The following is a 12,603-nucleotide window of genomic DNA, read 5'->3' on the forward strand; positions in this document are numbered from 1 at the left end:
GGCAAATCTTTTGCAGCAATACCTTTCAGGAAATAATTATTTTTCAAATATGAAATAAATCAGATCCAAGAAAGGTGGAAACAAAACTTATTACCCAATAATCAGCCTTATTATCTCCATTCTAGAAGAGTAAATTATATAAAATAGTCATTTTGTTAGGGTGCCTTCGTGTGTGCATGTATATATGCATGTGTGTATGTATATATGTATATGTATATATATAAATGTATCTATATTTTTCACTCGTAGTGAATACTATTAAGACATTTATACACAATATATGTAAAACATATATATAGTATGTATATATATGTACACATGTGTATACAGTCACACATACTTATAAATGTTTTCATAGCATTCACTGTGAGGAAAAGAATGGATTGAAGGGAGAGTGATTGAAAAGTTTAATGAGTGATTAACAGTCTTTTTCTTTTTAAGTATGTTTTATTGGTACCTTTTGTAATGACATCAGTTACTTCAACTCTTCCTCCCAGCTGCTGATTTATCCAGTCCTAGTCATTTCCCATCTCTCTACTATAGGGAAGAAGGCATAATATGTCATTTACAGTAAGACATGTTATGGCTACTCATTATAAAACTCCAAATAAGCCTCAAGTGTAGAGTTAGCCTATTTGACTAAAATGTGAAGTAATACATGAGAAAATTATTTCCAACAGAGGTTCTTGTTCATCCAAAGGTACCAGTCTTATTCTTTCCCCAAGTGTGTTGTGATCCATTAGAATGACAAGACTCAGAGGCCCGTGCTGATCTGGAACACTGAGAATTGGGTGATGCCCTGAGCATCAGGTTCCAGGAGATGGATCTTTGAAGATTCTTCATGGAAGATGTTATGGCCATGGTCATTACCCAAGGGTGATTCAGAGCCTGCCCAGCTGTCATGCGATGATTAGAATCCAATGTCAGTAGTCTATCTATAAAGTCCTTTGCCAAGTTGGAAACATTTGGCCAAGGCTGAAATGGAAAAAGAAAAAGAAAATTGGAATTTGAATATTAGGAACATTTAGAATATTGGACTTGGAGTTAGAAAAGCCTGGTTTTAAAACCCACCTCTTATACTTAAAATAGCTATTTGACTGCGGGCAAGTCCCTTATGACTTACAAAATTGGAATAGTGATACCATGGAGTACCTCTACCTCACAGAGCTCCTTTGAGTCTCAGAAGAGATAATCTATGTTTAAAAAGTGCTAATAAACATATCCTTATATCAAAGTCAGGTATCATTATTATTAAGATCAGAGAATATCCAATTCAAAAGCTTTTTTTTTTTGCCATAAGAATACATGACTATTAACATGGAATGAACCCAAGGCCCCCCTCCACTTTTAAGAGAGCCAAGCAGTACATCCTATTTACTAACTCTCCATTTAACAAGAGAGAATTCATAGGTTTATAGATCTAAAGCTGGAAGGAATTTTAGAAGTCATATAGTCCAACTTCCTCATTTTACAGGTGAGGAAACTGAGGCCCAAAGAGGGTAAGTGGTGTGATTCTAAAGTCAGTGTTCTTTCCATAATACTACACTGTCTCAGGGCAGGTAGGTGGTGCAGTGGATAGAGCACTGGCCCTGAAGTCAGGAGGACCTGAGTTCAAATCCGGCCTCAGACCAAACACTTGACACGTACTAGCTGTGTGACCCTGGGCAAGTCACTTAACCCCAGTTGCCTAAAAAATAAAAATTAAAAAAATAGAAAAAAAATACTATACTGTCTCTTTATGGGGAAGTTAGCAGATTTAAAAGTTACTATATTAAAGGTTTAGAAGGGGCAAAAGCATTAGTTATATGGAACCCAGGTTTCTAGTAAACCGTGGGACGTCTGTTGCATTATACAGGAAACTTCTTAATTGATGGCGAGAATGATAGTGTGATGTTTTATGGCTATGTAGGGAGCAGAGTTAATGTAAGAGCTTTGGAGGAAAAAAATATTCATTGAAAGAATATTTCTTCATCACACATGGAACCAGACTCTTTGGGACTAACTTTAGACATGTAAAAAAAGAAGAAAGACTTGGGAAGCTGTAGACATGTAAAGGAAGTTGGCTTCCCAATATGTCTCTGGTTTCAAGCTTTCTTCCCTGGGAATCCTTGGCTGAGATTGGGGTCACTCTCTCGGTATGAGCTAAGAGATCATCTCACTTCCAGAAAATAAATCATTTTTTTCTGTTATATTTTCTGTTTTTGTATTTTTGTATACTTTTTTATATTTTCTGTTATATTCTAATTTGTATAAATTCTTCCATTTTTGATTCCCATTTGCTTAGGTTAATGGGTTTACTTGCTATTCACTATTAGTGAAGGTCTTTTGCGTAATCAGTGTTTGGTAGGAAGGTGTTGAAGTTTCAAATAATGTGCTGAGGAGGTATAAGCCTCCCCCAACCCCTTAAGATCAACCAGGAAAGATCCTTTTTTGTTTTAAAGCAAACTTATGGCTTTAAACCAGCAATACTTAGGGGAGCAAGTAGATATAATTCTACTCCTATACACTTCTCAGAAACTGGAAGAAGGAGCACCTAGCCTTGTGGCCTTTCTCCTAAAAGGCAGGAATGGCAGTGTCCCTTAGACTGGGTAAGCAAGTTCCCAGAGATATTTATCCATGCCTTTCATGAGCTACATTTAGTTAACTCATGTGGATATATACACATATAGGAATACACAGTTACATCTTGGGTTGTTGTGAAGATCAAATGAGATAATATTTATAAAATACTTACCACTGTGCTTAGCATATAGTAGTTGCTTAATTAATATTTGTTCCTTTCCCTTATATATCTAATTGGGAAAATACCTGATTCTGTGATTACTATGCCTAATTACTTTTGGATTCACTGAGGACACTGCTCCATGGATTTATTACAGTTCCATCTCCACAACTATGCAGGAGAAATGGGAGGGAAAGGGGAATAATTGTTGCATTTCAATGAAGGGATTCTCCAGAATACAGAGTTCTCATTGTCTTCAATCAGTAGACCGGCACAGGAATTCAGTGTGCAGAGGAGATAGGACATGGCTCAGTAACAGCTACTAGCTCTATCTCACATTTGAATAGTTTAATCTGGCTATGTTTACAGTGTTTAAAATACATTATAAATACAACAGTAGCAATTCACATGGGAGATGGAAGGAAGCAGTGTTCCCTATAGTCAAACAGTCCATATTATCCAAATGAGCATCTAAGAAAAATGGATAGCCTGCCTCCTTCTCCCTCTTCACATGAGAAATCCTATGAAAGACTCAATGATTCCTTTGGTTTGTCTCAGACTCTGTCTGTTTCTGTTTTTTGAAATTTTGCTCAATTCTAAATGTAGGGTAGGAATACCCTGGAGGAAACAATGAAGGACCTCCCTCTAAAGTTAATCACTAATGTTCCATCAGGATGAGGGAAGTGGGAATGGGATCTGGCTCCATACATAGATATTCTACAGTGTTTAAAAATGTAACCCTTTATAATAACATTCAGAATGTAAATTGAGAAAAAAAAAACCAATTTCTCTGTTGGGCATATAAATGGGACCTTTCTTTCAGTCTATTTACCTCCTTGGCCTACAACAAAAGATTAATAGCAGCTCTTTATGTGGTGGCCTAAACAAATAAATAAATAACCCCCACCCCTCAAAAAACCTGGAATCCAAGTAGATACTCATTCATCAATTAGTGAATGACTGAACAAATTGAGGACTATAAGGAGTGAAATATTATTGCCTCATAAGAAATAACCAATATGAGGAACTCCAGAGAACCATTTGAATGCTTGAAGTGTGAAGCGAGGCAGGGGGAAGTAAATAGAACCAGGAAATAAAGATACACGATGGTCTATGATAATGTAAATGAAAAGAACACTAAAATGAAGCCAAATACTGCGTGCATGATTGTGAGGACCAATCTTGGCACCAGAGAAGAAGTGAGGAAATGCATCTCTCTTCTTTGGAAAGGTAAAGAGCTATACAGAATGCTGCATAAGCCATCCTATGTAGAAGCTGTGTCTGTTGGTTTTAACTATTTTTTTTTACCAGGGTAAGTTCAACATATGTATAGACAGTAATGTTGGGGATATCTGGAAATGACCCTGATATAAAAACAAGTTATCAAAAATTAATTTTTAAAAAGCTATTAAAACTCTATGTGTCTTTTTAAAAGAGAATATGAACAAATCAGGAAGCCACTCCTCTATTTCTGTAGAGATGAGATAATTAGCAATATCTATCTTAAAGCGACATACAGAAGGTTCCAACTGCTGTCTATTATGAAATAACTACCCTGAAGTCTAGACAAAGCATTTCAATGGATATCAAATATAGTGGCATGCACTTTAATTTTGCCCAGACTTGGCTCTGAATTCATATAGTTTTATCTGGACTCCATTCTATTTAAATGAAGGTTAAATGGCATATATCCTAAGCTTGAGAGGCAGTGTGAGGTAGCTGATGATAAAAGGAGAAACTTGGAATAGCAGATATGGATTCAATGTGCCTGATACCAAGGTGCGGGTGGGGGGTCCTCGAGTCTTTTAACCATTTGATGCCCCAGACAACTCTCTCAGATTATAAATTGTATAATAGTTTTGAATCTTCACTGATGTAAGGAATTTCCATTCCAGGCATTCCTCACGTATGAAATCATAGATCTGATCCAAAATAGCAACAACAGTAACACAAATGCTAGGATTGGTAATGAGAAAATAAGCCAAGCCTTTCTCTCAAGAGTATAAAATATGTGCAATGCAGCTTCTAAGATGCTCATTAAGTTCCAGTAGTACATAATAAACTATTTCTTTTTTTTTTTTTTTTGCTATCTTTGTATCCCTAGTGCTAAATATAGTATCTGGCATTTAATTGGCACTTAATCAAAGCTTATACCAAATGCAAATATATTTAACATTCAACTAAAGAAAACGAGAAGTTGTGTCCTGAAAAAAAAAACAAAACAACTTTTCCTTATGGTGGGGGGACGGTTCTGAGCATGGTGACATCCAGGTTATATGCCCAACAAGATGGAGGAGTAGACATTTTCTCCAGTCCCCATGAATCCTCAAAACGAAACAAAACAAAAAACCTCCAAAAGAGGGATCTCTTGAAATTTTGAGACTCAAAGAGGTTAAATATCTTGCCCATGGTCACATAACTAATTAAGTGTGAGAGCCTTATTGTGCTGCCTCTCCTGTTGTTTATTTAATGCTTATTGTTTGTGGATTATTCAGTTCTTTTGTTTTTCCTTCTATTTTTTTTCCTCCAAGCCTCTGTCTAGTTTTTTCTTTCTCTTAGATCATTAGCAGAATTTCTAAAATTTAATTTTTTTAAATGGAAGCCAAAACTCAAGCCAATTAATTCTATTACTCTTAAGTACCTCTGCAAAAAATAATTCGGTTCTATCATAAAGGCAGTCCTTTATAAGATTAAAGACCATTCCAAAGCATAATGATTTTTAAATCCAACTTAACAGAAAACAAGACTAAATGTAGGAGATACCCAGAAAGAAAATCCCTCATGGTTCTTGTTTTCAGAAGCTCAAAAGATTGGTTCCATTGAATATTTTGTGTAATCTATGGACATCCCACCTTGTTCTCATCCACACTGTTTCCACTCCATTTCCTTAGATAATTCAGAGTGTTCTGCCTCCTAATTTCATGGCTACCTGTTAGTAGTTGTATCATTTTTCATTTTCTAAGCCACATAAATGCATTGATTCAGTGATTTGTTTGTAAAGTTTTCTATGACCACACTTTTCTTTCTGGATATTTGTAGGTGGTTGTATCTTTATTGTAATGTTAGTAGCTTTAAGTGAACTCATAGAGATAATTCTTGGTTTAAGTTATTCAAATTTTAAATTCCACATTCATTCTAGAGCTTAAAAATAGATGGATTGTATCTGTTATGTGCTCATCCTCTTCAGATTTCTAAGTACCAGGGGTAATCATGATCAAAAGGCACTTTTTTTTTCTTTTTTTTGATGTAAGGCAGTTTCATTGTTATCATTGTTGTTGTTGTTTTACTTTTTTTGTGGTTGTTGTTTGTTTTTTTGACTAGGCAATGGGATTAAGTGACTTGCCCAGAGTCATACAGCTAGTAAGTACTGCGTCAAAAGGCACTTCTTACAAAGTGGTTAGTATAGTTGTTATATATTCTGCTAAATAATCAGCCAAGAGATTGTGCAGTCTTTCAGCTTGATCTTAAATTTTTTAAACTGTGATCAACTTGCGGAATATGCTACTTGCTGAAGTCTAAGTAATTAACGGTAGATTTAATTACAGAGTTTTCAAAGTGTTGGAAAAACTAAGAACATCCTAAAATTTAAGTAGATGACTAGGCTGTAATTCAATGCATTAGGCTTAGAGCCAAATAAAAAATTAACATTTTCCTTGAAAAATAGTGGCAACTTTAAACAAAACTGCTACTGGTGATGTCCTCTTAAATTAACACTATCTTAATGCATCTCACAATGCCTGGTTATTGCTGAATTTAGCTTCAAGTTGTACAACTAAATTATACCTCTGTGTATCACAACTCTGGGACTTATTTTCTCTGGTTGTATTGGAAGTAAATTAATAGCACACTTGAGCTTATAAAGAGTATGTTATCCCTGGTCTTCTAAAAGTGGGCTGGATAAAACCCATTTACCTTTGTTGGGTGATAAGTAACTCTAGAAATGTTTATGTAGCAAATTTGTGGTCATAGATTTTTTTCCCCATTCTTTTACTACAAGCTCCTTGCTTTGGTTAACTTTGAATTAAAACTTTAACAAAGAATAGCTATAAATTTTATTGTGATAGTTCATCCAGTTGGGCATATAGCAAATTTCCTGAAGGTAATATTATAAAGATATTTATGATATTTAAAGATATTATAAAGATATTTATACCTATGATATTTCATAGGTGATGTGTATTGTCTGAATGAACACTGAAATAACCAAAATTCATATATGTAATATATCTAAATATGCATATACACATATACAATATATGTAAGTATAGTATGTGCATCTGTATCAATAGAGAGAAGTCCTAGTGAGGAAACTTCCTTGGTTAAATGGATATCAAGAACTGTTTTTCAGCTCTAGATCTTAAAAAATTTCCTGAGGCACCAAGAAGTGAAGTGATTTACCCGGGGCCACAAAGTCAGTATATATCGGATGCACAAGAGTTGAGCCCAGTTTGTCCAGAATCTATGCATATACAGGAAACACAGAGAAAACCAATAATAAACAGGTATGAGGAGAACTAGGAGAGGGCAGTGTTACAGAAGTCAGAGAAGAAAGTGTGCAGGAGAAGAGGATGGTCATTAGTACACTGTCATGACTTCCACATCTCGGTGGTTAGGGGTATGGTTCTGCTGAGAGCTGGAAAATCCACATAAAATTTTTTGGCCTCCCTTTTGTACCAGAGAAGAAGTCTGAATTTTTTCTTTTTCTTTTATGAGGTGTTTACAGTACCTTATTGCAAAATTTGGATTAAGTATTTGGTCGTAGGCTGTCTGTCATCTGCTGAACTTCATGTCTCATCTGCTGCTTCCACAAGACTCCAAAAAAATTCCCATTTAATTTCTTAAGCCAACCCGCAATATATCAAAACCTCAATGGGGAAAGTTGCAATGTGGAAGGGATAATTGTAAAAAGCTGCACAAAGGTCAATGAGAAGAGACACCAAGACAGAGAGATCTTGTCCCTCTATTTATCAACTAGCGAGCATTCATGAAGCATCCATCAAGTATGAGGCACTGTGCTAAGTGGTGGAGATATGAAGACAGAGTTCCTCCTGTCCTCAAGGAACTTATATTCTAATGAGAGATATAACATGTACACATATGAGTAATACAGAATAGATACAAAATGAATTCTAGGTAGTTTGGGGGAGAGGTTCTCTAGCAGCTGGAGGCATGGGGAAAGGGGGAGCAGATCCAGGAAGGCTTAATGATGAGGGTAGCACTTGAGCTGAATTTTGAAGGAAACCAGGGACTCTAAGAGACAGAGGTAAGAAGGGAGTGCATCCCAAGCATGGAGGACACGGTCCAAAGGCATGGAGGTAGAAGATGACGATCCCATTTGTAAGACAGTGAATAGGTAGCAGTGTGGCTGTAACACAACATGCAAAGAGAGGATTAGTAAATTGTAAAATAGCAAACTGAAAGGGGAAAAAATGGGAAAGGGAGGAAGGGGCCAAGTTGTAAAGAATTTACAATGTTTCACAGATAGATAGATAGATATGTATATACAAATAGATACATAGATATGTCAAGAGGTCTACATTTGATCCTTGAGGCAATAGGGAACCACTGGACTTTGTTGAACAGTAGAGTTTACAGAATCAGACCTGGGCTTTAGGAATTATCCCTTTGGCAGCAACACGCAGGATGAAAAGGATTGGAACCTGAATAAAGGGAGACCTAATAAAAGGCTGCTGCACCAGGAGGCTAGAGGTGATGAGGTCCTGTACCAGGGCAGTAGCTATGTGAGTGGTGAGTAGTGAGAGAAATGATTATTTTACTATTATATTAATAATCAATTGTTGGGGCAGCTAGGTGATGCAGTGGGTAGAGCAACAGCCCTGGAGTCAGGAGGACCTGAGTTCAAATACGGCCATACTAGCTATGTGACCCTGGGCAAGTCACTTAACACTTTTTTGGGGGGAAGTAATCAGGGTTAACTAGGATTAAGGCTTTTCTTCTCTGCTTTTTCATTGACACCCAGCTCCTGTAGAAGGTCAGCCTCTGAACGACATGACCAATTGAGATTACCCCTTATCCTGGAAGAACATAGGATCAGACCCCACCCAACTAGGAGACCTTACTTAAAATGTTTAGAGAGTACACAGAATATGATCTAGGCGAGTTCTTGCCCCCCACCCCCACTCTGGAAAAAAGCCCCTGTTCTTGTATTCCTCCATTAGAGTTTACAGTGACCAGGTCATGAAGGAGCAAACCAACCACAGTAGTCTTGATGGAGATGGATTCCCCTGTCCAGATTGCTGGAGGCAGCTGAGTCTCATGATCAAGAAACCTTAGTTGGAGTTGCTAAAGACTTCTAGCCCACCTCCTCATTAAATGTCCACTCATCAGAGTTGATTTTCACTTGTCAGGGGTATTCCCTTGTTTAAAAAATAAGGCTTTCAGGTTCTCCATGTTTTCGTCTTTGGTAAGAGAAACCATTGCCCATCAATGTATTGATTGCCAGCTAGCCTAATTAATAAATTGATTATTAATTATCCAGAAACTCTGTCTCTTAAAGTTTTGTCACAGAGGATACATATGAGAGAGGTAGAGTAGAAGCAAGAAATTTGGCAACTGCTTGGATACACACACATATATTTATACACACACACATATGTATGTATATATGTATATTATATATGTATATGTATGTATATGTGTATATATATGTGTGTGTATATGTATATATATATATAATAAGAATGAGGAATCAAGAATGACACTGAGATTGTAAATCTGCGTGGCTATAAAGATGATGGTACCCTGGACAACAATAAGGGCATGTGGAAGAGGAAGGTTTGGAGAAGAAAGATAATGAGTTTTGTTTTGCAATTTGATATGCCTCTAGGATATTTAGTTAGAGATGTTCATAAGGTAATGTGAGACGAGCTCAGGAGAGATACTAAGACTGCTTATAGAGATCTGAGAGCTATTTATGCAGAGATGAAAATTGAGGGAATTTCACCAAAAGAGAGGTTAAATGGCTTGTCCAAGGTCACATAGGGAGCAAGCAAATAGTCAACTAACATTTAATAGGTGCCTACCATATGCCAGGCATTGTGCTAAGTGTCAGGAATACCAAGAAAGACAAAAACAAACAAGCAAAAAAAAATCCTATTCTCAAGGAGCTCATAGTCAAATGGAAGAGACAAGATGGAAATGACTGTAGACAAGATATACATGATAAATTGGAGATAATGAACAGGGGAAAGAAACTTTCATTAAGAAAGGTTGAAAAAGGTCTCTTGCAGTGAGACTTTAACTGAAACTTGAAGGAAACTTGAAAGAGGTAGAATATTTACTACAAAGAAGTATTTACTTCAAAGATAGAGCAAAATAATAAACTGTGTATACCTTTTGGCCCAGTGATAACACTACTAGGTTTATCTCCAAAGGGATCAAAGAGGAAAAGGACTGACTTATGCAGAAATATTTATAACAGCTCTTTCTGTAGTGTGGGAAAAATTGGAAACTGAGGGGATACCCCTCATTCAGAGAATGGCTGTATATGACACAGCATATAAATGTGATGGAATACTGTTGTGCTGTAAGAAATGATGGAGATGGTTTCAGAAAAACTCAGGAAGATTTGTATGAACTAATGCAAAGTAAAGTGAGCAGAGGGGTAGCTAGATGGCACAGTGGATAAAGCACCTGGCCTGGAATCAGAACAATTTGAGTTCAAATCTGGCCTAAAACACTAGCTGTGTGATCCTGGGCAAGTCACTTAACCCTGTTAAGTAAAAGGAAAAGACAGACCACTCCAGTATCTTAACTAAGAAAATCACAAATAGAGTCACAAAGAGTCAGACTCAACTGAACAACAACAAAGTGAGCAGAAACAGGAGAACAATTTATATGACGACATTTTGTAAAGAAAAGCAATTTTGAAAGATTTAGGAACTCTGATCAACACAATAACTAACCACAATTCCAGAAGACTCACAATGAAATGTGTTACCCCCTTCCAGATAGACAGGTGATAGACTCAGAATGCAACTTGAGACATTTTTTTAAATGACCAATGTAGGAATTTGTTTTGGTTGAGTATATATGTTTATAATAGAGTTTTCTTTTCTTCTCAATGGAGGTGGAAGACTGGAAGGTAGAGAATACAGACCTGGAAGTAAGATAAAATTGAATTTTTTTTTTTAAAGAGGCTTTTGCAATCATGCATATAAGAGATAATGGTGTGTGCTAAGGTGGTAGCTATGTGAAAGGAGAAGGCATTTGATATGCAAGATGCAATCAATAAGACTTTGACAACTGATTGGACCTTGGGGGTGGAGGTGAAAGGATTTGAAGATGTGTCAAATATGGGAATTGTAGTGGCAAGAGGAGTGGATTTAGAACCTGAGGCCCTGGATTCAAATTCTGGCTGACACTTCTTGTACAAACCACTTTATCTGTGCCTCAGTTTCCTCCTACATAAGATGGGTGGAAGGACTAGACCAGTGCTCTCTACACCATTTTGATGAAACATTTAATCAGTTAAAAAAAATTGAGCTCCCTTAATAGTTGTATATTTCTATGCTTATAAAGCATATAGATGTATTTCTTAATATATTATATATACTTTAAAACATATTCCAAAAAAAGAAATGGAAAAGGATGAGACAAAAATGAAATAAACATTTTTTTAAAATTTTAAGTCCAAAAGTAAAGCAAAAATTAATATCCAAACATCCCCCACCCCCACTCCAACACCTCGAGGGCACATTCTTCCCTACCCCAATTTCTGGTGGAACAGACTCAAAACTTAGTTCATTTCCTACATACTATTGTTGTATTTTAATCCTTCAGTCATGTCCACTTCTTTGTGAGTCCATGTGGGGTTTTCTTGGCAAAGATACTGGAGTGGTTTGCCATTTCCTTCCCCTGTAGATAGGCAAACCGAGGTTAAGTGACTTGCCCAGGGTCAGTGAGTGTCTGAGGCCAGATTTAAACTCGGCTTTTCCTGACTTCAGAGCCAATGTTCTATCCACTGAGCCATCTAGCTGCCTCTAGCTGACTACATGGTGTGGGTCTCACCAAGTTCACTTTTAGATGCAGCGTAACTAACACGTGAACCTGTGTCTCTGCTACCACTGGGTTGGGGTCCCAAAGGTTACTCCTAAAGGTCAGTCCTTGATACTCAGTTCATTAATGCTGCACTGCCTGTGAAACTATGACTCTGGAATGCCAGGATACCAAGGGAGGCTTTACTCTTTTTATAGCACACCATAAGTGAAGAAATTACCAAGATCTTCCAGAAGCAAATGAAGCAAAAAGAGAGACCGTAACTGAAAGTGATAGCACTTTTTAAATGTTTCCTCGGCCAATCAAAAAGCTTCCTTTTCAACACACAGTTAACTGACCAGAAGTAGTTACAGAATATCTACCCATGCTCCCCAGGATGTGCCTCCAAAGCACTTTCCTCACATGTTATCCCTACTGTCTAAGAAGCAGCATCCCATCATCTGCCACACAGAGGTACCATCTTAGCAAACAGATGGGCTCTGCATATGCCCTGGACCCCTATTATTCAAGATTTCCTAAAAATAATTAAGCATATCCAATCACATTGCTCTTACTAAAATTTTTATTAATAATGTTTTAATGAGAGTAAGATTATTTTTGTACCATTAATGAAATAATATTTTATCTTTATCTTATCATTTTGTAATGTATGCAATTATTAATATAGTAGCATAAGTATAAAATTTATCAATAAGTAAATATGTACATATCATAGGTACATGCTCAATATTCTTTTCTGAAGGTATATGTGAACAAAAAAGTTTGGAGACCATGCTCTATGCCATTTCAAAACTTTCCTCAAACCCATAATAATGCTTTCCTTATCCTTTCAGATAAGATATCCTTGTCTCCTTTTTTACTGA

General features: G+C 36.6%; 1 protein-coding gene across 1 annotated transcript in view; it reads right to left on the minus strand.

Annotated features, from left to right (window-relative positions):
• Window positions 1-435: 435 nt before the first annotated feature.
• The window catches only part of PSKH2 (protein serine kinase H2), a 38,194-nt gene continuing 26,026 nt past the window's right edge, over window positions 436-12,603 (minus strand). The window contains exon 3 of the mRNA XM_027870390.1: window positions 436-975. Within this exon, the coding sequence (XP_027726191.1) occupies window positions 691-975 (285 nt within the window). The 3' untranslated portion in view covers window positions 436-690. The remainder of the gene's footprint in view (window positions 976-12,603) is intronic.

Source organism: Vombatus ursinus, unplaced genomic scaffold (genome assembly GCF_900497805.2).
Source record: "Vombatus ursinus unplaced genomic scaffold, bare-nosed wombat genome assembly UNPS02000577.1, whole genome shotgun sequence".
Lineage (NCBI taxonomy): Eukaryota > Metazoa > Chordata > Mammalia > Diprotodontia > Vombatidae > Vombatus > Vombatus ursinus.